Genomic DNA, 25354 nt, shown 5'->3' on the forward strand with positions numbered 1-25354 from the left:
TCGGTCCTAGCCAATGTTGAACGTATTATGAGGCAATTTCTTTGGAAAGGAATGGCCCTTGGTCGTGGTGGAGCCAAGGTTGCATGGGAGGAAGTGTGTCGGCCAAAATCTGAAGGTGGTCTTGGAATTCGGAATCTTAAAGACTGTAATAAAGCGTCTATGCTTAAATTCATATGGATCCTCTTCGCCGATAAAGAGTCCTTGTGGTGCCGGTGGATCCACTCGGTCTTCTTACCTAAAAGAAATTTCTGGAATGCTTTGCAGCCGGGGACTTGCTCTTGGTCCTGGAAAAATTCTTCAGCTAAGAGGTCAGTTTCGAACAGCCTTTAGATGGAAAATTGGAAATGGTTTTTCAGTGTCTTTATGGCATGATTTTTGGTTGCCCTGTGGCCCTCTGGATGTGTTTGTGCCTCTATCTTTTAGATTTAACCTCCACATTCCTGAGCATGCTGTGGTTGCCGATTTATTTACTCCTAACGGTCTCTTGACAAGGGAATTCCTTGCTAGATGGGGCATATCCTTGCCGGTGTTGTCCGCATGCAATGATCAGTTCATCTGGTGTGAGCATTCGTCTGGAGCCTTCTCGGTCTCATCGGCTTGGAATCTCATCAGATCCAAGAAGCCTCTTGTTGATTGGGCGCCTCTAATTTGGGACAATGATATTGCCCCCCGCCACTAGTTTATTCTCTGGCTTATTGTAAAGAAACGTCTTCCCCACACAGGTTATGCTCCTATCTTATGGACGAATTGACTTTCATGTCTGTGCCTTTTGTAGTGAAATATCTGATTCTATAGACCATTTGTACTTCGGGTGTTGCACCTCGGCTTCCCTGGCTTTCTTTTGGGCCGCCAGGTGTAATCTACCTTGGACGAATAGATGTTGGGATGAAGTGCTCTCCTGGGCCAAGAAATTTCTTTCCGGTAAGAGCTTTTACCACAAAATAGCTCGGTTCTCCTTCGGAGCTCTTTGTTATCTTATATGGAAGAAAAGGAATGCTATGATCTTCCGTGGTGAATCTTTGGTTCTTCCGCTCTTAAAAACCATCTAATTAAGGTGGTCGGGGACAAAGTTATCACCTTCAAGAATGTCCAACCTTCTCCAAGGAATAAGCGACTTCAAAGGGGGTGGGGCTTTGATCCGGCGGTCTTCTCCACCAATTTGGATGCTCCTTCAAATTTGGCTGACTGTCTTTATCTCTGTTCTTAGCCTTTTAGGTTGAGTGCTGGAGGTTCGGTGGCCTCTCTTTGTAGGCTCTTCCTTCTCTCTTTCCGTGTGTCTATAGTTGTCTTGTAGCCTTGTGCTTTTCTTCGGTTCTTGTAGCCTTGTGCTTTTTCATCCGATCCCCTCACTTTGTTTCCTTGATCAAAGTGTGGGTTTTGGATCCGATCTGTTGTAATTTGTCCAAGCTCTTAATTTAATTACCTTTCACCAAAAAAAAAAAAAACAACTGCGAAAGCATTTGCCAAGGATGTTTTCATTAATCAAGAACGAAAGTTGGGGGCTCGAAGACGATCAGATACCGTCCTAGTCTCAACCATAAACGATGCCGACTAGGGATCGGCGTATGTTGCTTTTAAGACTCCGCCGACACCTTATGAGAAATCAAAGTTTTTGGGTTCCGGGGGGAGTATGGTCGCAAGGCTGAAACTTAAAGGAATTGACGGAAGGGCACCACCAGAGTGGAGCCTCGCGGCTTAATTTGACTCAACACGGGAAACTTACCAGTCCATACATAGTAAGGATTGACAGACTGAGAGCTCTTTCTTGATTCTATGGGTGGTGGTGCATGGCCGTTCTTAGTTGGTGGAGCGATTTGTCTGGTTAATTCCAATAACGAACGAGACCTCAGCCTGCTAACTAGCTATGTGGATGTACATCTCCACGGCCAGCTTCTTAGAGGGACTATGGCCGCTTAGGCCAAGGAAGTTTGAGGCACAATGTGTCCGTGATGCCCTTAGATGTTTTGGGCTGCACGCGCGCTACACTGATGTATTCAACGAGTCTATAGCCTTGGCCGACAGGCCTGGGTAATCTTTGAAATTTCATTGTGATGGGGATAGATCATTGCAATTGTTGGTCTTCAACGAGGAATTCCTAGTAAGCGCGAGTCATCAGCTCACGTTGACTACGTCCCTGCCCTTTGTACACACCGCCCGTCGCTCCTACCGATTGAATGGTCCGGTGAAGTGTTCGGATCGCGGCGATGTGGGCGGTTCACCGCCGATGACGTCGCGAGAAGTCCACTGAACCTTATCATTTAGAGGAAGGAGAAGTCGTAACAAGGTTTCCGTAGGTGAACCTGCGGAAGGATCATTGTCGAATCCTGCCCAGCAGAACGACCAGAGAACCGGTAACAAACTCAACGGGGACGGCGGGCTCAGCCCGACGTCCCTATCGACGCCGGGGATCGGGGTCGGGCTCCTCAGGGCGCTTGGTCCTTGTCCTCGGTGGCGCAACGAACCCCGGCGCGGAATGCGCCAAGGAACTTGAACAAGAGTGCGATGCTCCCGCCGCCCCATACACGGTGCGCGCGCGGGATGCCATGCAATCTCATATTACTCATAACGACTCTCGGCAACGGATATCTCGGCTCTCGCATCGATGAAGAACGTAGCGAATTGCGATACTTGGTGTGAATTGCAGAATCCCGTGAACAATCGAGTCTTTGAACGCAAGTTGCGCCCGAAACCTTTGGTCGAGGGCACGTTTGCCTAGGTGTCACACATGGCGTTGCCCCACCATTGGCAGTACCTGATTTTTTAGTAAGGGGTACGACTCCATGTCTTAAATCAGAAGCAGTCCATCAAGGTGTGGAAGAAGCCGTTCGAGAGGTCAAAGAGGCAGTCGATGTTGTCGAGGACTTGGATGTCGCCATCCGAGTAGATCATCTTGTTGTACTCTACAAACGGCGCAATCAACCGAAAACGCGACCAACGATGCAATATACATTAATCCTCGTTCAAAACATTACCAATGGAGAAATACTCTCAACATACTGAAGAAGTGATTTAACACCAAGTGCATACCTCCCAAATCTTGAGCTTAGAGTAGTTGATGACATAGTAGGCCATGGTGAACTGAGTTTGGTTTTTCAGCAGATAAATTGGCTCGATTCTCCCTCACGTATAGCCCTAACCAAGATCTTCCGATGATCATCTGGCATGTCCGGCAAGATTAGCCCCACAGGCGGGTACTTGCTCTTCGCCTTCCTCAACTCCTTGGCCAACCCAACCACACCCTTCACATAGACACAGCTAGGCTGGTCCACCGGCTTCGGCTTTGACTTCTCGACACCATTAGTGGCCATGGTGATAGGAGCCATTTTGTTGCTAGGAAAGTGATGCGGCCCGTATTGAAGATCAACTCATTCAACCAAGACGATCGGCATGCATTCAAGATTGACGACACTCTCATCGAAATGTCCCTCATCAATAAGACCTCATCTTTGACTTTGTTATAAAGACTTGTCATTTCTCATGCATCGAAGCATGCATCAAGTCTCTTTGGCAGAACTACAAGCATTGGAAATATTGTATATTTAATAACTTCTAGTTTCTATGTAATTTATATTTTCTAGGCTTGAATTTAGTCTCTTGCTATTCTTTTATATATCTATAAAAGGTTGTCGAACCTCTGTAAATTCTAGACCAAATTTGATTAATGAAATTTGTTTAGTGCAATTCCCTTGAACCTTGAAGAGTTCAAACACTTTTGAAAACCTGAGTTCAAACACCTTTGAAAACCTATAAGAGTTTTTACTCCGTCTTTGAAGAGTTGGGACTTTTAAAGCCTGCATCCTTGAAGAGTTGCAGCCATTAATCTCGAAGAATTGATGCCATTTCAGCTTCCTTAGAGGCCTAGAAGAGCAACCATTGAAGTTTTTATCATTTTCTTCATTTCGTCCATTCTCGTTTTGTCTACTTCCATCATACTTCAACAAGCCTACAGTGCTTATTCTGTGAAAACTCAAAGCATGAAAGTTGTAAATCTTTAAGTCTCCATTCTTTTGGTTTTGAAATCATGTCATTTTGATCTGAATCGACGTAGTTATGCCCATTTTCCCGAGCTTGCATAAAATAGAAATTTCTGCTCGATTTTGTGATTAAATTTCCGTACATGTAAGTGACTCTCCCGATCCTATTGTTTGAGTAGCCAACCTTGGACTACATCATTGGGTATCAGAGCTTTGGAGGAGAGGACAATACCCCAAGACAAGCAAGACGTCGAGGTGGCCGAACCATTCCATCGAACGAAGTACAAACACTGGCTTAGATTTTGCAGCAACGTATGTAACAACAAATTGATGACTTGACTCGAGAAGTTCAACGTATGAAGGCTAAAGAAAACAACCCTCCACCCCATTCCAGAACTGGAGAATTCAATGGCAATTCCTTCGCTTTAGAAAGTGTTCAATCATTTCTTTAAAGGAGGAATGCTTCATATCGTGCATAAGAAGTTCATGAGCCGAATTGGGAAAGGGAAAAAACAGAGAGACACTTCGGAATTTTCAGGTATCGATTCTACTAATGAAATTGTCGATTTGTTGACACTTGTGAATAAAGTTTTTGAGCATAGAAATGTCCTGGAAGACCACCGAGTTGACATCATTGCTATGCGATTTTGAGGCAAGGCCATAGCTTGGTGGAAACGTGAGAAGGAGACTGGCCAATCTATTGGCAAGGCTCCAATTACTTTATGGAGAAAATAGAGGAGAAGACTCAAAAGTATTTCCTTCCCAAAGAATACAAGAGAGCTCTACCAAAGGTACCAAAATCTGTGACAAGGTACGCAAACGGTAAATCAAAACACCAATGAATTCAATGAACTAGTGATTCGCAACAACATTCAAGATCTGAAAGAGTTGCTTGTGAACAATACTTAAATGGTCTTCAACTTTATATCCAAAATGCAAATGGTCTTCATTTTTATATCCAAAATGCCTTAGAAGTTCTTGACATTGGGGACTTGGGAGATGGACATCAGCGAGCACTCAAAGTGGAGCGTTCTTGCTTGAGGAGATAATAATCCTTTACAAAGCCAAACTAAGCAACTAGAAGTACCACCGGCATTGCCAAAGTTGTTGAAACTAAGGCACAACCTACTAGTAAGCTTTCTACTTAGCCCAACATTTCAAAACAACCAATTACTTTCGATATACATTGTTATTCTTGTGGAGAGATGAGTCATTGTGCTAGTAATTGTCAAAATAACAAAAATCGACCGGCAGATAAAGTTTTCTTGGTGGAAAATGAATCCGATTAGGACGCGGAGGAGCCACCCAAAGAAGACTTGAAAGATGACAAAGTTGCTGCAGAAGAAGAACATATAATACATGCTAATTCCGGCAAACTTCTCATGATGAGGAAAATTTTTCTCACTCCTAAAGATGACACCAGAGATAGGTGGTTGCATACCAATATCTTTCACTTGGCCTGCACTATTTCGGGGAAGTTATGTGAATTAATTATTGACTCAAGTTGTCGTGAAAATGTGATTTCTGAAGTGGTAGTGAGCAAACTAAAATTGAAGTTGAAGGCGCACCCTACACCTTACAAAATGTCTTGGTTGAAGAGATATATTGAGGTAACCGTTTCCAAACGGTGCCTTGTCAATCTTTCTATTGGTTCTATCTATTTTGACAACATATGGTGTGATGTTCTACCTATTGATGTTAGTGATATTATTCTTAGCTGACCATAGCAATTTGCTAGAAAGACTATCTATGATGGTTATTGTAATACGTATTCTTTTAGCTAAATTGGCGGTGATGGTACAACGGTGATGGTTGAAGAGCACAAGGAAGCAACAGAAAAGCTTGCAACAAGGGTGTTGCTGGAATTGGGTAGGTGAGAATGCCCAAGTTCTGATTTCCCTCGTACCCATAGGGGTTGAAAAGTGAGGGCTTTGTGGTATCAGGGTGAAGTGCGAGAAATGTAAAATGGTCGGTACAACTAGTTTATTAGAGTGGCGTTAGAGTGTTTATGCAAGGAATTCATAGATGTGATGATTATCATTTCAAAGGATTTAAAGAAGGGTTGGCCTTTCAAGCATAAACTAATTGTGAGTTAATGTCCTTCTCCTTAAGATGGCTATCGCTGACCGAAATAAGTTATTGTGCTAAAGGGATTTGTATGTTTCGCTACTCTATTCTTGGGAACAAAAGCTAGCTTGTTCCCTCGCACTAGGCGCCGTACGCTTGGCCTGAAACTTTTGGCCTAACGGGTATAAATGTCTTGTCCCGCATCTATCTATATATGCTTGGCTCACGTTTCCGAATACGGTGGTTTTTGCGGGCTCGAAAAGTTTACAGATTTTGAGCGAGTTTCCCTTGTGCAGTCTGCTTCTAGCTTGAACTCCCCCTTCTTTTCTGTCGGAATTCTTCTGTGCTTAGCCTCTTCTAAGAAGATGGAGGGAATTCATCTGCCCATACCCATTTCACTAGAGCTAGAAAAATTTCTTTTCTCTACGTGATTTGTGCAGCAGTTGTTTGTACTACTTTCTTTGGGGATAAGTCCTGTTCATACCTTTGAATTGTCTAATTAAGGTGATGAAATTCTTCTCCATTGTCATGCTGCAATCTGACCAGCGGTTTCCGTTGTAAAGAATACTGCAGGCACCGTACAATTCCGGCAAATTGAGTCGCCACACTTCGTAGGAAACGGCACTAGTGTAGACGTTTGAGAGAAGAAAACAAACAATTCCGGTAAATCAAGTCGCCGTACTTCGTAGGAAAGGGCATTAGTGTAGTTGTTAGAGAGAAGAAAACGAATGAACAACTTAATATGATGTGCTTTAGCTGGTAATTACTTTTTATTTGATATGGGGAGGCTTTCCCCAGCTATATATGTCAATATATTTGAGTTATGAAGCCTCGATATGAAAAAGCTTGAAAATATGCAATATATCCTTCTTTTGCATTAGTGTAGTTGTTAGAGTGAAGAAAACGAATGAACAAATCAAAATCGTCTTAATATGATATGTGCTTCAGCTGGTAAGTACTTTTTCTTTGATATGGGGAGGCTTTCCCCGGCTATATACGTCGATATTTATTGACTTCTGAAGCCTTGAAATGAAAAAGCTTGAAAATATGCAATATATCCTTCTTCTTTTTTTATAATTCTCAGAAGATTTGGGGTGAAAAGAAAAAAAGAAAGAAAGAAAGAGAGAAGGCTATTTGTCTCAACAAGAAATGTCAGTGTATTATGAAGCCTTTATATAAAAAAAGCTTGAAAATATGAGTATACGCTTGTATTGGATAATTCTCGGAAGTCTTGGGGTGAAAAAACGAAAAGAAAGAAAATAAGATACTTAATCTGGGAAAAATGGACAAAAGAAAGTGATAAAAAATTTAGAAAGATGGCCCATGCAGGTCTCTAATCTGCGACCTTCGCGTTTTCAGCACGACGCTGCATGAGCTAATAGGCCCTTGGCGATGTTGTTTCACCAAAATAATATATAATAACAACTTCTTCCGAGTTGAATTCCCACACAGAGCCCTTTCGGCAGTTCAGCACCGGCACCCGCTTTGTTCTTCTTTCGTTTTCTTCCCCCAAGAATTTGAACTTGAGCTGTATCCATAAGTCTATAGTCGACGCTGATCATTTCAGACCCAAAGCATATGATCCAATTAGTAGCAGTTTTCTCGATCCTGAACATGTAAGCTGAGCAGAAATCATGGGGTGATTAGCACAATATTACTCGTGAGGAAGAACAGAACAGATGGTGTACGGCACAAGTGAAGTTAATCAGTCCAGCTTCTACTCCCATATCTCCCCCTTCCATGTTTTCCTTTTTTCCCGGTATACCTCCATCCATGGCTTTGATATTTGACCCAGTAGAGCGGTAGAGGACAACTTTCAATCGATCGAGCTCGATTTTCTTCAGAAGACATCACAAACATGGCCTGGCCTATACAAGGTTGTAAGTTGGAGGTTTTGGTTTGTGGATGTTTCTTGGTCATCATGTTGGAGAAGTCCATTAAAAGAGAAAAGAACTAGCAACCCTAGAGGGTATTGAGAAGATTATCAGGTGTCGAGCTTACTCAGCACTCTGCAATTTGTTATGGATTAATTAGGGAGAAAGTGTAATGTCGCCACAGTTTTCTTCCATGAGAAAGATACATAGTAAGGCAAGACAGGAGAGCATCTAACAGATGGTCGTGAATCAGATCATCGTTACGGCCTTTGAAATCGAACTTTAGCCGCAATTTATTAGCCGAGTTATTCAATCATGCAGGTGGGAATACATAAGCATTAATGAATAGGGTGAGTACAGAAAGATGATTTGATCATAACATAATCTACAGAATGTTACAAGTGAAGATATGATTTGAGCCTACCAATGTAAACAGAAAAAGAATAGATCACTTCAGACCTCTAGACAGGAAATGAAAGGCAGAAAAACAAGCCTTTCCATCTCAAGGAATAAGAATTCCAACTTCAAACTGTACTTAAGGCACTAAAATCGCTTTACGAACTTATTTGACATCCCCTGAACTCCTTAACAGCTACGCGGCAGACGGGGCAGGCACGTAAGGCACGACTCCGGCCTCGGATAGTGCCGCAAGGAACCTCTCCAAGTTCGCCCGCTTCACCGCTTCATCCCTGGCAACGATATTTCTGTAGTCCAAGGACTCGTCGTCATAAATGTCCCACCACTTCTTCACCAGCATCTTGATATCTTCCCTGTTCATGTTTTGCTCCTCGCCTGTGTACCGCCATGGCTTCGACCCCGCAGCACAATAATGAACAACCTTGACCTTGTCGAGCTCGACATTCTCAGGATGACGCCACAGCATCGCGAGCACAAAGTTGTACACGTTGGGAATTGGTTTGTATATGTCCTTGAAGTACTCATTCAAGAAGTCTTGCTCGGCAAATGAAGTTGGAGGCGTGATCTTGAGCTTCTCGAGCAAATCGCGGTACGTCTTGAGGTTCGGCTCATACACGAACATCCCGGCGTTGAAGTAAAGCGACGGCTTTGGACCAGCGTGGTCAGGCCATTGGATCCTGTCGGGGCACTGTTGGCAATACCCAATTTGGTACTGCAGGGTGTGACTCCACGTCTTTTCACAGAAACAATCCATGACCGCGTAGAAGAAGCCGTTGGGGAGGTCAAAGAGGTGGTCGATGTTGTCGAAGACTTGGATGTCTCCGTCCAAATAGATCAACTTGCTGTACTCCAAGAACTGCAATTGAACAAATCAGATCAGTAAATGTTGATGAATTGATAAAAACTACAGAGCATATGCATTGAACCAATTAATAACGAATAGCAAACTGCGCATACCTCCCAAATCCTGAGCTTGGAGTAGTTGATCACATAGTACGCCATGGCGAACTGAGTCTGGTTCTCCGGCGGATAAACTGGCTCGATCTCCCTCACGACACAGCCCTGATCCACCAGTATCTTCCGATGCTCCTCCGGCACGTCTGGCAAGACCGCCACCACGAGTGGGTACTTGCTCTTCGCCTTCCTCAGCCCCTTGGCCAGCCCGACCACGCCCTTCACGTAATCACCGTTCCCGGCCAAGAACGTGACGTAGGCACGGCTGGGCTGGTTCTCAGGTTTCATCAGCTTGGTGGCGGCAGCGACGTTAAGAGCCATTTCTTGGGTCGGTTCTTAAACTAGGAAGGAAGGAAAAAGTATCTGAGTATTGACAGGAGGTGAGATGGTTTTAGAGAATGTGAAGAGGTTTTGAGTGAAGACTGAGTTGAAGATTGCTTGTGTTTTGCCATGGAGGTGTTGCAGGGTTTATATAGAATTTGGGAAATTATTCTTAATTAGAGAAAAATGATAATGAATATTCAAAATTAAATTGTGGATTTGATTGTGACAGACAACTAACATGGGGGATGGAGCTGCAGGTGTCTGAGGACGTTCATGCCGACATTGACCAAATTGGTGTCTGTCCAATGAGAGATCAACGCATTCTGCTTTTTTGGAGGAAAGAGAGGAGCCCACTTTTGCTGAGAAACGGCGTGGTTTTGGGGAGGGAGACCGTCAACGGTTGGGAAGAATATTGAGGATTTGGGCGGTGCACGAAACTTCGATGTTATTGCACATCTATTATTTATTTATTTATTTATTTATTTATTAGGATTTGGCCAAAGATAAAAGAAAAATATTGATGTATTGGAAGAGTAAATCTTTGTCATAATTAGATGAACATGGGTGTGGGGTCACCACGTAATTAACTACCGGAATACATGTAGTTGAGCATGATCATTGATAGCCCTCTATTGATACTTGCTTATAATCGAAGGAGCATGGATGGCAAAGAATCCGACTTCTAAGCCATGAATTAAAAATAGCTGTGCTATGAGTTAGGCATGTTTGTGTCTCGTGCTTTTATCCTAGAAATTCAAAAATGGATTTTATATATACATATACATATATATATATATATATATTTATTTATTTGTAATACCTAAAATCTCATGAAATCAAATGTTACAAATTTTGCGAATTAACAATTCATATTACATGCAATAATGGTTCATAGACCATTTATAATTACACCAAAAAGAGATTTTATTATTGAAAATAAATAATTTTCAATTTTTTGTTGAAGCATCTTGAGAGCTAATGGGCTGTAATTTGGGAGAAAATATTCAGTGGTTAGTAATCACCACGTCATCGGCTGACGCGGCGTGCATATTCCATTGAGAAATTGACATCTGTCCGTGAGCTGGAATATGTAAAAATTGAAAAATAAAAATCGGAAGGGCTGGACGCTCTTTTCTCTGTCATCTGCCAAATCACTGACACAAGGAATAATAAATGCCTGTCTCCGCTCAAGCCCTCTCTCATCTTTTCAATTTTTCGATTACCCGCGCGCTCTCTCTCCCCTCTTTTCTTTCTCTCTCGTCTTTTCCAGTTTTCAAGCGATCGGCTCTTCACCTGCTCTCTCTCTATATCTCTCTCTCTCTCTCTCTCTCTCTCTCTCTCCTTTTTGGAGAAAATATTCGCTTGTTTCTCACTGCATCAACAAGAAGATGGCATTTTTCTTCCTCCATCTTCTCCAGAAAGTCGAATGTTGGAGCGATTTCCATCAACGCGGATCAAGCAACAAGCGTAACCTTGGACGACCAGCGCACGGGGATTGGGAGATTATTTGCAGTCTCCAAAAAGAATGGGGTGCACGCTGTTGGTCCTCCTCTCTGATGCTGTTCATCTTGTTTCTCTTGCTAGACGAGTATGCATATACTCTGGTTGTTGGGGGCATAATTTACACCATCACAGATGTTGAAGAACTGGGCGAATGGATGAAGGGCTGTTTGGAAAACCACCCATGTTTGAGGCACTGACGGAGGAAGAACTCGTGAACAATCCGGTGGTGAAGATATTGACCAGCGACTGAGGAAGGCCAAAATGTTGCCGGGAATGGTGGGCGGACATTTCAAGCAGTGTGCAGACGCATTGCCCCATCTCTATGATAGAAATCAACTAATGGCTTTATGTTTGTGTACCAGTAGTAATTTTTGGGACCATTCTAAGTGAACTTTCATGCATTTTTTGGGATCCTTTGAAAGATTGAGATATTCTTTATAATGCAAAAGAGAAATTGCATACCCGTTTCTTCATTTCTTCTTATGCCTTCCTTTTTTCTTTCCTCTCGCCATTCTGTACTTTATTTTTTTGGTCAACTATGTATTCACGTTATCATTGCATTTAAGCTTCGCCACTTTGAAAATTCCATCAACCAGAATTTTTTTAGCAGCGATAAAGCTTTAGTATCAAGACTTGATAGGGACGGCATAATTAGCCATCTATTTCAATCTACAAATATACATTATTAACAAAATGCTACGAGCGATCGTAAAAATTTGCCCTTTTCAACGTGCTTCTTCTCACATCCGACGATAGAGCTTTCATGCTTTTAGAGCATCAATGGTTAGAGTTTGCTATTGTGATGTCAAAAGGCCAATCTATATGGTCTAAGATAGAGACGATGAAGAAGGAACTGTTGTCATCGATTTGTGCACATAGGTTCAATTCTTCTTTGCTGGTTCATGCCGTGACGTGCAATCTCACATCCGACGATAGAGTTTTCTTCATTATTGCTCATCAGAGAAGCACAAACGCACCCAACCTCATCGACAAAGTGTTCGTTCCACTTAGACTTAGCTCTCAAATATACGGTGACGAACTGCTTCCACGAGAAACCCACACTAGGTAACAAATGGTGGTAGGCAGAGACTCGATGCGCTTCGAGCGTCTTCTTGTACTCCTCGATGGACTTGAAGAGCTCTGAGAAGCTGAGCTTCCCGAATCCTTCGCACCCGCCCTTATGATACACTTTCCCGTGATCGTCCGTGAGCATGCAACCCACTCTTTGTATGATCTCTATGAATATGGTCGGCCTGCCCAGTCATGCAGCAAGAGAAACAAGATGAACAACATCAGAGAGGAGGACCAACAGCGTGCACCCCATTCTTTTTGGAGACTGCAAATAATCTCCCAATCCCCGTGCGCTGGTCGTCCGAGGTTACGCTTGTTGCTTGATCCGCGTTGATGGAAATCACGCTTGTTGCTTGATCCGCGTTGATGGAAATCGCTCCAACATTCGATTTTCTGGAGAAGATGGAGGAAGAAAAATGCCGTCTTCTTGTTGATGCAGTGAGAAACAAGCGAATATTTTCTCCAAAAAGGAGAGAGAGAGAGAGACAGAGAGACAGAGACAGAGCAGGTGAAGAGCCGATCGCTTGAAAACTGGAAAAGACGAGAGAGAAAGAAAAGAGGGGAGAGAGAGCGCGCGGGTAATCGAAAAATTGAAAAGATGAGAGAGAGGGCTTGAGCGGAGACAGGCATTTATTATTCCTTGTGTCAGTGGTTTGGCAGATGACAGAGAAAAGAGCGTCCAGCCCTTCCGATTTTTATTTTTCAATTTTTACATATTTCAGCTCACGGACAGATGTTAATTTCTCAATGAAATATGCACGCCGCGTCAGCCGATGACGTGGTGATTACTAACCACTGAATATTTTCTCGTAATTTGGGCTCGTTAAGATCTAATTTGTTACTTCAAAATTTTTAGTGGATCTCAAAAGGTCTCTACAAGTCAATGGACACAAAAAAAGGATAAATAATGACAGACCAAAAAAAAAAAAAATTGGCTAAATAAATTAAAAAAAAATGTCTAGATTTATTAACTACACGCGGTCCGTGTAGGCCCGGTGCATGTGATCCGTTGGATCTCATGGACCCCACGTCGGACCTAGACAATCTAACGATCGAGCTGCCTTGGCATAGTTTCTTGTCGGCAGGTGGGGCCGCCCCCGGGTCCCACCAGTATTTTTCCGGTCGGACCCACCATTATCTATTACGCGTCTTTCGGTTAGAGTCATAAGAGGAGTCCACGTGTCAAGGCGTGGTTCAAAGGACGGTGCAAGGACACATGGCAATAAAGGGCGCCTCGGAGGTCGCTTTTTCCGGTTTTTCCGGTTATGTTAGTTGATCCGAGGGAGGGGTCCCTCTCTTGACTTATTCGAAAGATTATGCAGAAATTGCAGCTTAAACCCATAGATTACTCATCGTCACTTCGAGAACTTGTTGACCAAGGGACGAAATGGAAATTTCGTTCTAAGGATAGCAACCGGTGAGTATTGGAAAAAGAAGAGGAAATTTAAGCCCTGTTTGTTCTGCCAAAAATGGGGTGATTTGAAATTATTTTCAGGAAAATTATAATATTTTTCAGTGTTTGAATGAAATTTGAAAATGAACTAGAAAATATTTTCACGATTCGATAAAAGAAATCATTTCCTGCTTGCACTAATTTTCAATATTTTTTATTATTTTATTTTTCTAAGATCTATTTTTTAATTTTTAATATTTTTACTTTACTTTCCTTTTTTTTTCTTTTCTTTCTTTCTTTCTTTCCTTCTTTCCTTCTTCAACCTTGGCCACAAATTCCTAAACTTATTGTATAATAACCAATTCAATCATAAACTTTTTAATTATGCCAATATGGTTTCACAACTTTTGAAGATTTGTTAATTTACATTTATACTTTTCATTTTTGTCAATTTAGTCATAAGCATTTTAGTGATTTGCTAATTCAGTCCTAAACCTTTTGACGATTTGTTAATTTAGTCTTTCCGATCAATTGTGAAATGGTTGGCGATAATATGGACAATTCTTTCAATTTTTTAAAATCTTATTTTATTTTTTTAATCTTTTCCTTTTCTTCTTTTTCTTCTTTTTCTTTCTTCCTCTACTTGTTGCTAAGCCTCAGCTATGGGTGACAAGCAACCACAAGCGAGAGCCGACCTTGCCAACATCGGGCGAGGAATGCCCTCGTTGGCCTCACGAGCCTTGGGCAAGGCTCAAACTCACTTGAGGCCAATGAGAGTTGCCCTTGCTTAAGGCCAGCAATGCCCTCACCGATGGCCAATGGAGGGAAAAATGAAAAAAAGAATGTCGATGTGATCCACATCGGCGGTTTCCAACCAAAATTGGATAGAATGACTAAATTGACTATTTTAAAACTAAATTGGCAAATAGTCAATAAGTTTAAGATTAAATTTGTACAATTTAAAGGTTTATGATTAATTTGGCAAATCGTCAAAAGGTTTAGGATAAATTGGCATAATTGAAATGCTTAGAACTGAATGAGCCACCTCATAACATGTTTTGACTTTTTGAATAATTTTCAGCAAATTATATACATGCATGTTCCAAACAAAGATCTAAGATCGATTCACTATGTGAGAAGCAAACAATAAGTTTTCACCATTCTAAGCCCTAGTTATGAACAAAGATCCGATTAAAAAGTTGTTAAAAAAGTAATGTGATAGATTGTGATGACGTTTAATAGCCCATCTATCTAAGAGTAATGTTAGACTTATTGAAGGTTTACTAGCTTTGGTTTACTAAGTGATGATGTGGCTATTAACGGATATTGAGTGAGCAAGATAAATGAAGAATTTGAAGTTCTCCGATCGTGCCCTCGCCTATGTTCATTGGCCGGCCGCATTCCGCCGCTCGCCACCAACCCAACCAGCGCGGCCTCCTGACCTCAACCTCACAATCGAATTCCTCTGCCGTCTGGTGTCCGATCACGCTTGGGTCCTTAACATACTTGCGGACAGTTTGAGGTCTCAGCCTAATAGCGACAATCGCTTCCTCAACCGTTTTCTTAGCGTTCGGCGTATGTTTGCCTTATGTTTTGGAAATAAGTGTGACGGCAAGCAAATCGACCAGATTGAAGATGGTTGAGTCTTTTCTTCCTTTCAAAGAGGAAACCTCTTGAACTCTCCCTCAAATCTTCATCTTGTTCAAGAGAATCTTAGGGTATATTTGTTCCGCAAAAAATAAACGATTTTGAGAATATTTTTCTTATAAATAATTGTTTGATTACTTAAAATAATTAATCAATACAAAATATTTCATTATCAACAATCATTTATGTTTAAATATTTTCATGGTGATGTATTTTTCTTTTGTTTGCTTATTTTTATAAGTGATGCAAGTGATTATTTAAAAAAAAAAAACATTTTTCAAATCATTCATTTTAAGAAACGAATGTATCCTTATAATACACACTTTTTTGGTTGGAAGATAAAAGATTAGAGAATTGGTCTATCTCACTGAACAAAACGCGCATTTGAAGAGGATTTCGTATAGGCACCAAAAGACGCCGGTTCTTGTTTAAATATTTTCATTGACTGACTAATATTTTTTAATCAACATGGCAATAATCACATAAGCTACCACCACCTCGTTTGGTACCCTAGTCTTACTATATCTAGTTTTACTGCATACCTAATTATCGATATAAAAAAAAAAGTCATTCATGTCGATCTATTTGTCAAATTTGTAAACGAATCTTTATATATCTAGTAGCATTAAGCTAAAGATTTTGTTAGTGAAAACATCATATCTTTTTCAGTGAAATGCATTAGGAATTGATAGATCACATATCACACTTGATCTTGTGCATGGAAAATGTTTTCTAAATGAATCAGATGAAGAATGAATTTTGCTAAAAATTAGATAACCATAAGAAATAATACTTAGTATTTCATTTAATGTATAACCACATAACTCACGAAAAAGAAAAAAAGAACTTTATCTTCATGCTTCAACATAAGGAAATTTAAACCTTCCCTTACAACTGTGCTTAAAAACTTAGTTATGACTAATACTCCCACACATCTCATGCCGCAGGCGGGCCGGTTATGCGGCGCACTCCGGCCTCTGATAGCGCCCCCAGGAACTGCTCCAAATTCTCTTGCTTTGCCGCTTCCTCCGGAGCCACCGCGTTTTTATAGTCCAATGACTCGTCGTCGTAGATATCCCACCACCTCTTCACCAACATCTTGATGTCATCCCTATCCATGTTCTCTTCCTTGCCCGTGTACCGCCACGGCTTTGACCCCGCGGCACAATAGTGAACGACCTTGACCGTGTCGAGCTCGACATTCTCGGGGTGACGCCACAACATCGGGAGCACGAGGTTGTACACGTTGGGAATCGACTTGAATACGTCCTTAAAGTACATGTTCAAGAAGTCCTGATCGGCAAATGGAGTCGGAGGTGTGATCCCGAGGGTTTCGAGCAAATCACGGTAGGTCCTGAGGCTCGGCTCGTACACGAACATGCCCGCGTTGAAGTAGAGAGGCGGCTTCGGACCGGCGTGGTCAGGCCATTGGACCTTGTTGGGGCATTGTTGGCAGTACCCTATTTCGTACAGAGGGGAGTGACTCCATGTCTTCTCGCAGAAGCAGTCCATGACAGCATGGAAGAAGCTATTCGGGAGGTCGAAGAGGTGGTCGATGTTGTCGAAGACTTGGATGTCGCCATCTAAGTAGATCATCTTGTTGTACTCTACAAACTACGCAATCAAATGAAAACCCGATCAACGATGCAATACACATCAATCCTCGTTCAAAACATTTTACCAAGGGAGAAAAACTCTCAACATACTCAAGAAGTGATTGAAAACCAAGTGCATACCTCCCAAATCCTGAGCTTGGAGTAGTTGATGACATAGTAGGCCATGGCGAACTGAGTCTGGTTCTCCGGCGGGTAAACCGGCTCGATCTCCCTCACGATACACCCCTGATCCACCAGGATGCTCCGGTGATCCTCCGGAACGTCCGGCAAGACCGCCACCACGAGCGGGTACTTGCTCTTTGCCTTCCTCAGCCCCTTGGCTAGCCCAACCACACCCTTCACGTAATCACCGGTCCCAGCCAAGAACGTCACGTAGGCACGGCTAGGCTGGTCCTCTGGCTCTGGATTCGGCTTCGTGGCACCATCACCAGCAGCTGCGACAGGAGCCATTTTGTTGCTAGGAAAGTGCGTTTGTTGTGTTTGTTCTTTGCTCTGGAATTGCTTGGTTAAGATTTTGCATAAGGAGACGAAGGGTTTATGTAGAGTCGGAGGAAATCAATTTTTTTTTTTTAAAAATTAAGGTGAATAAATGTTGGAGATAATGTGGTGGTTAGTGTCGTAGTTTCGACGGTCGGGACACGTTATGAAACAGCTGCTTGAATCTAGGAGCTCCAATTTCATGCCGACGGACCAAAAAGATAAGGTCCGACCCATGAGATGAAAGGCTTTCGTGCAATGAAACGACGTCCTTTCTTGAGGTCCCCGAATAGATCACCGGGAGTCAATCGGACGGTGGAGATGGAGGATATCGATTCGGTGGACGGTGAGGATTTAAGGTTGTTGAATCTACTGTAGGAACGAAACAGGCCGTGCTCTTTTGCAGTTTTACTACTAGCCCAACCAACCGACATCATAATTACAAGACGCCCAAAGGGTATGAGCGTAAATAAGGGGTAATTTAAGGGCGATTCTATTGCAATTAAACGTCTTAATCTGTGGGCTATGGTCATAGTAGGGGGCGGCTTCCGGTGATAAACTGCTATTTTGACCACCGTTATGGTTCAAGGATAATTTATTAATCAGAAAACCACCGACAAAAAGGAAAATAATGCTGCAATAAATAAAAGTTTGAGTTTTCAATATAGAGGAATTTCATTCACCATGGACTTTTAGTGATGATAACAATAAAAACAAATCCTTACACTCTTTTAAGAACAAATTCCAAACTTAAATGACTGATTCTAAAAAAAGTTGCTATTTTAGTCGATATAGGGTGCCACTTAATGCCTAACTATAAACTTGAGGACCCGAATTGGAGGTTTTACAAAACATAGAGTGCAAATTGGTATTAAGGAACTTGTCAACGGACGCTTCATGAGCCCTCAAATGACCGATTGAGGAAAAAAATATTGTTTGGATACGTTGTACACCATAATAAAGTGTGCAATTAGTGTGTTTGATTGAAGCTTTGCTCATACAATGACCGGCATCTTGAGTGTGCTCACTAAGAATACTCTATTGTTAAAGTGAACGTTTGAGGACGCTTCTTGACATATTTCTTGAATGTAGTGACAAGATTTGCTGGACGATGTAAACCTTAGCAAAGGCTTGTGACACTATTTCTAGAGATTCCACCAAAAAAATTTGTATGGCCGCGGGAAACCTTCTACCTAATACAAGTATCACATGACATATTGATGTAATGTCATTCTTGGAGTTGCTATTTTCTTTTAATTATTTTATGTTCGATGATGAAATTATAAATCATAACTTTGAAAGAGGCACCTATGTACATCGGCGACACTCCACACTAATATTAGTATGTGTGGTACATGAGATTTTTCTCCAAGCCCCACCACCAAGGAATCTAACTTGCGCCTCTTTCCTAACACTGGTCCACGTGTCAACTCCTGATTCAAAGGTCGGTGCAGAGGACACGTGGCGAAGAGGGTTGCGTCCTCGGAGTCTGTTTTTCACTATTTGCAGTTATGTTAGTTTTTTTTTTTTTTTTGAACAGAGCAGTTATGTTAGTTGATCCGAGGGAGAGGTGGCCATCTCTTACTTTAGTCAAAGAAATTTTACTCGCTAATGGCAGCTAAAATCCAATAGATTAGTGACTAAATTGTCTTCCTCTAGAACCTACTGACCCCTCGAAATGAGCATCTTTGAAACTTTTAAAAGATGATGACCTTTGAATATCATAAAAGAAAAAAAAAATATTTGTTTTGCTTTTCGACCAAAATTCAAATTGGATTTAATGTTGTATGAAGTCAATATTGAACTATCATTCAAAAGAGCCTATAACAAAGGGATATCTCTATTTTACTCTTTTAAAGAAGAGTATTGCCCTCCATTATGATCTAGTAATCCTAGACATAAAAATTTGATTATGAAAATTGATTTTGAAATAAGAGGATAGACCATAAATGATACTAATAAGTGGGTAGTATGTGGAAAGATGAATTAAATTATTCATGTTACTTTAAAAATCAAATTTACAAATCTTTCTTTGAGTTTCTAGCTAACATTGTTTTAAAGATTTACAGTAATTTTCGCATTTTGATATCTTCATAAAACTTGAAAGAAAGGGTTGAATTAACATCCCATGGTAAAGCATATTATACTTTTAGTCAAAGATAAGTTTATCATTATAGAGGTGGAGTACTATCACATTTGAGTAGGCAAAAGGGAACACACAACAATTTTCTATAATTTATTTGATCATTGTAGTCTAAAACTTGCCCATACAATTTGAACTTTTCAAGCATGCTTTGTAGGTTTCTACTAGAACAATTATTAAGTCAATCATCGCATGATGGTGATGGCAACGTGTGGATTGATAATCGACGGAATAATATTGCGACATGAATTAAATTTCGACATACATATTTGATCGAGCAACTAAAGCCCCAAATTAGCCCAGAGTCCTCACATCCTTGAATCAATCCCTCCCATTCGAGCGCTATTTCCCCTGAGAAACCCCAATTCCGATCTTGGTGGAAAAATTTGAAGCCAAGACAAAGATGAACTCGAGATTCTACAACAAAGATGGCAAAGAGTGGTTGTGTTAGGTTTACAGAGAATTGATCAAAGGCATAACTTTGATTGTGGTCCCATCAAAAGTGTGTAGTCTTTTTAAAATCTATTTTGTATCATTTGTGTTGGTTTCTTCATATGCCACGTGTCAGTGGTCTCTCAATGAAAAGAAAAAATTATATTGCCTTTTTGTATAAAATTCTAAATAAATGATAAATTAGCATCGATCTACATTTTTAACCGTGAAAATTTTGTCCATAACTCAATACTTGATGTGCTACACGTGACATGTGGAGTTAATGTCATTTTCAGAATCGCTTCTTTATTTTTATTCTTTTATGTATGACTATAAATCCCAAATAAAAAAGAGGTAATTAATCAAATTGGTGATGCTCCAAGCATGCGGCATGTGAGATGTTGTATTAGAATTTTCTCCAACAGTCGGGTCAGGGCCCCACCACCGGTATCCATTTTGCACGTCTTCCGCCTGGCTCGTACCGCCAGTCCAAGTTTCAACTCCTGATTCAAAGGACGGTGCGAAGGACACATGGCGAAATGGGCCGCGTCCAAAGATATTTACAGACTAATGGCAGCTAAAACCAATAGATTAGTGACTAATAGTCTTCTTCGAGAACTTGTTGACCCAAGAAACCAGGCTTTTGAAGTTTTTAAAGATGATGATCTTTGAACATAAAACAAGAAGATAATATCTTTGTAACTTTCAACCGAAAATCCAGAATCGATTTACTGTTATATAAAGTGCCCATGGGGCTATTATTCTTTTGAACAAGGGCACCCCCTTCATTAAGATGCAGTAATCCTAGACACAAATCTGATTTTAGAAATTGATTTTGAAATGACATGACATAGCATATATGATATTTGAACCGATGAGTAATATATCGAAGCATGAATTAAATAAGTACATTTTACTTTATAAACCAAGTCTACAAATGAGTCTTTTAGCTAACTTTTTTTTATTAAAAGATATAAAGTAATTTTCACTTTTTGACATCTTTAAAATACACGAAAATAGAGGGAAGATTAAACATCTTGTGGTACAATGAATTATACTTTTAGTCAAAAATAAGATTGTCGTTTTAGAAGAGATGGAGTATCGTTTGAAATAGAACACCTCGGGTGAGGTTGACCTCCCCGACCCTCACCTCTGGAGGCAACTGGCTAGGAAGAAGGGAAGGGGAAAAAAAGAAAAAATAATAATTCAAAAATTTTATTAAATATTATTTAGAAATGTCCACATTAATATGGCAAATGTCATGTAAGATGGTTGTCATTCATGTCAGTGATTTTAGGTCAAAATTGGTTGGATGAAATGAATTGACACAAATACAAAAGATTTATAACTCAATTGACAGAAAAAGAGTTTAGGATTAAATTGATACAATAACAATAGATTTATGACTTTTTTGATAATTCTCTCGTCATTGAATCTTTAGAGAGACCAAAAAGTCAAGCTTTTCACAAATTTGCTACTAAAACCTAGCAAACGACTTCACAATTACAAGACAGCACTAGGGTCTGTGTAATTTGAGGAATATTGAAAGGGTGATTATATTTCAAATATATATTTAAGTTTATAGGATGTCGTGGTAGGGGCGGTTTCCGGGGATAATGTTACGCACTTGCTTAGCTCATTTGACTAATGGATATATTATAGTAGAAGGATAAGCTTAGCCAAAATCCAAAAATAAAATAAAAATTGTGTATATGGTGAGGAAAGCAAAACCACCCCCACCCAACGAAAAAGAAGGCAAAAAATGACTACATTGATAAAATAAACATATTTGACCGATTCGAGCTAGGCCAAGTTCAATTTCAAGCCAATTTCAAGCTTAATTATGGGTCAAAATGATGTAAATGATGATTTAAGGACTTGGGCAAATTTTGTAAAATTTACAAATTGATCCCCAACTCTTGGAAAATTGCATTTTGGCTCCCAACTTGCTGTACTAAATGCAATTTGATCCCTCAAGGTTTGGCTAGTCACGCTCACATCCTTGGCCCTTGCAACTTTTTTTTTTTAATAATAAAATCTCTAGGGAAAAGGTTAGGTGTCGACATCCATAATGAGCAATATTGCAATGAATGACCTCTAGTCCTTAAACTAGAAATGCCACAACATCTCAACCAATTATGGCCACCCTAAAGTTTAAGAAAATTATTTTACAATAGCCTTTCACCAAATAAAATTTCACAAAAGTCGAATTGTCACGTAATAATATGAAATGAGGATCAAATTATGATTCAAAAGTGAGCTAAATCTTTAATACATAAAATACAATTCTTGAAATATTTGATACTCTACAAATTAAATCATACTTTTATGGTAGGTTAGTCAAATAATTTTTATTTTACAAAAAAAAACTTTAAATTTATTTTCCTAAATAGATCGGATCGTCCTAAACACATTTATCTTTCCACTCACGCAAAGCTGGTGCTCTTAATTTGCTTATATGTAAAATGAATAAAATACTCGAGTATACAGTACACTCAATGGTAAATGGCCATTCTACTCTCGAGAAGATTCGTCTCAATTACGTGTGAGTTTTGGTCAAAAAAGCGGAAATTATATTTTAGTTTACCAAGCTTGAAATTTTCCACATCTTTTATTTGTTTATTTCCCTTTATTTTGAACGCATGAATCATAAGAAACTGCATGGAAGCTGCATGGGTGCTACGTTGCTAATCGAGGACACGTGTCAAACTACCGTAAACCCTAGACTCGTATTCATCTTCTGTGTATCATTCGCCAATTTTCTTCGTTTCCTTCGTTCCTAACCCATCCGTCCTCGCATCGTTCTGCCGGTCTAGGATTTCATTCTCCACGCGATCCCGCAGACATTTCCTTCCTTCCGAAGGCCCCATCCCGCAGACGGAGATAAAGATTGCAGAATCTGTTTCATATCTCTCGAAGAAAATGGCGATCTGAAGAGGATTCTGTACAACCGCGTGAAGGCGACACCGGGTTCGAGCCTGATGTTAGTAAGATATCTCTTGATCTCGCCAGTTGCCGCGGTGGTCCTGGCGTTTTCGGTTGTATCTTTGATTGCTTTATCTAATGAATCATCTTGCTCTACAGAAATCCTTGGGGTTATTACATGTCTGTTCTTAATATCACCATCGATGCTATACACGGAAGTGATTGTCTTTGCTCTTCTGAATGACTCAGACGAGGAATGAATTTTGCTAAGATTAGATGACAACAAGAACGCAAATCTGATATTCATATGATATAATGTCCCACACCACTTACAAAAGATAACGGCAGTCTTATTTTTCAGTCGTGCAACACTCACAACTGAAAGTGAAATCAAAGCCTTCTTTTTCCTACTGTATTCGATACTTATACCCATCCTCTCCGCGTCTCGGCATCTATGCTGCGTGCGGGGAAGTTATGTAGCGCATAACTCCGGTCTCCGACAGCACTGTCAGGAATCGCTCCAGATTCTCTTGCTTCGGCGCTTCCTCCGGAGCTGCTACATCTTCATAGACCAATGACTGGTTGTTGTAAATACCCCCCATATGTTAACCAATTTCTTGATACCGTTTTCATCCACGTTCTCTTGTTTGTCTGCGTATTGCCACGGGTTGTCCCCTCGGCGCAATAATGAACGACCTCGAGCATGTGCACACTGGGAACTGGTTAGTAAATGTCCCTGAAGTACTTGTTCAAGGAGTCTGGTTCAGCAAATGGAGTCAGAGGAGAGATCTCGAGGGTTTTGAGCAAATCATTGTAGGTGTCGAGGTTTGGCTCGTACACGAACATGCCAGCGTCAAAGTAGAGAGACGGCTTCTGGCCAAGGCGGTCAGGCCGTTGGACCTTATTGGGGCACTGTCGGCAATACCCAATTTTGTACTGATGAGGGGTGCGACTCCAAGTCTTCTTGCAGGAGCAGTCCATGACGGCGTAGAAGAAGCCATTCGGGAGGTCGAAGAGGTGGTCTATGTTATCGAAGACTTGGATGTCTCCATCCAAGTAGATCATCTTGTCGTACTCCACAAACTGTCCAATCGAAGAAACCCGATCAATGATGCGATGCAGATTAATTTTAGGAAAGTGAAAACAAGTAACTCAATTGATGTTGATCAGCAATGATAATAAGAACTCTCATCTACAAGGGTAAAAAATACCCGGTCCGATCAGAACAATTTTTTTTTTTAGCCTTTACAGTTAAAAGATGAAAAAACGTGTATCGCAGCAGCGGTTCGGTTTGATTTCAGGGTCGTCCTCCCAAAGTTCGTCGGCTGATTCCCGTCGGTCGCCAAAAACACCTTAGCTTCGGCTCTCCACTCCATCCTCCTCGTCTGCACCTCCATCACTATCTCGGTCTCCCTCTTTGTCGTGCCGCCACTCCATAGCCTCGCACGACATCATCACGTCTGTGTGTCTCTCATGGCTCATCCCCATCTACAAGCGAACTTGAATGCTTCTCTCCATCTACTCGGGCCCACCGATCGACCAGAGCCGCCTCCCCTTGTCGACAAGGACAAGAGGCGATGGCAACAGGTCTAGATCTAAGGCTCGTCCCCGTCTGAGGCCGGTCGACATCGATGATCACCATCGACTCCCGGTCCAACAATTGCAGAGGCGGGGAGGGGGAAAAGGAGATGAGATAGCGGCACGAATGGGTGGATCTAAGCGGCTCGTTCTTACCATCAAGCTCGCTCAAGATGCATTTGTCCTAGTGGCGTCAACGCGGACAAGAACTTCAACGTATTAAACAAGTATTTGAAAAAACCAAGCGCCTACCTCCCAAATTCTGAGCTTGGAGTAGTTGCTGACAGAATAAGCCTTCGCGAACTGAGTTTGGTTCTCCAGAAGATAAACCAGCTCAATCTCCTTCACGATACAGCCCTGATCCACCAGCATCTGCCGGTGATCCTCCGGCACGTTCGGCAAGATCGCCACCACGAGCTGGTACTCACTCTTCACCTCACTCAGCCTCTCGGCCAGCCCAACCACACCCTTCACGTAATCGCCGTTTCCAGGCAAGAACGTCACTAAGGCACAGCTAGGCCAGTTCCCGGGCTCTGGTCTCATGAAAGCATTAGTGGCGCCGTCCGCGATATTAGGACCCATTTTTTTTTGGCTTGTGTATATGAAGAAAACTGGTGTGAAAAAGGTTGCTTGCAATTTGCTTGCTTTGGGTTGAGATCATGGAATTTGCAGGAGGAGCAAAGATTTATAGACCTGGGGATGAACAGTTGGTCGAATCTAGAACGGTTATATAGTTTTGGGGGGTATCTTCTGGGCTTGAAAGGAAGTTTAATTTCTTGCGAGGATGGAGATATCTGGCTGGATCTAGAGTTTCCATCCCAGGCCGACAAGACGAGGTCGTTCAGGAGTTGGGAGTCCATGTGAGTACATTGGAAAATCTGATCTGTAATAATGGGCCAAACACGTCTCTTTCTCATTCAACAGGTTGAGGTGCGTGAGCGGACGAGGGGAAAGAAGCA

General features: G+C 41.3%; 2 protein-coding genes, 1 non-coding gene and 1 pseudogene across 3 annotated transcripts; 1 reads left to right on the forward strand and 3 right to left on the reverse strand.

The window, feature by feature from the left end:
* The first annotated feature begins 2567 nt into the window (after window positions 1-2567).
* Window positions 2568-2722, forward strand: LOC120291022. Its single transcript, XR_005548830.1, has one exon. It is a non-coding gene; the product is annotated as a 5.8S ribosomal RNA (ribosomal RNA).
* A 5535-nt stretch (window positions 2723-8257) lies between these two features.
* Window positions 8258-9714, reverse strand: LOC104428228 (galactinol synthase 2). The gene is made up of 2 exons (XM_010041222.3): window positions 9290-9714; window positions 8258-9188 (listed from the first exon to the last, which is right to left on the reverse strand). Exons 1-2 carry the CDS (start codon window positions 9605-9607, stop codon window positions 8508-8510), a joined length of 999 nt encoding a protein of 332 aa, XP_010039524.2. The 5' UTR covers window positions 9608-9714; the 3' UTR covers window positions 8258-8507.
* Window positions 9715-15998: 6284 nt separating this feature from the next.
* LOC104428229 (galactinol synthase 2) lies at window positions 15999-17328 on the reverse strand. The gene is made up of 2 exons (XM_010041223.3): window positions 16961-17328; window positions 15999-16838 (listed from the first exon to the last, which is right to left on the reverse strand). Exons 1-2 carry the CDS (start codon window positions 17288-17290, stop codon window positions 16161-16163), a joined length of 1008 nt encoding a protein of 335 aa, XP_010039525.2. The 5' UTR covers window positions 17291-17328; the 3' UTR covers window positions 15999-16160.
* A 5941-nt stretch (window positions 17329-23269) lies between these two features.
* Window positions 23270-24977, reverse strand: LOC120290612 (annotated as a pseudogene).
* Between the last annotated feature and the right edge of the window lie 377 nt (window positions 24978-25354).

This window comes from Eucalyptus grandis, chromosome 2 (genome assembly GCF_016545825.1).
Source record: "Eucalyptus grandis isolate ANBG69807.140 chromosome 2, ASM1654582v1, whole genome shotgun sequence".
NCBI classification, from domain to species: Eukaryota; Viridiplantae; Streptophyta; class Magnoliopsida; order Myrtales; family Myrtaceae; genus Eucalyptus; species Eucalyptus grandis.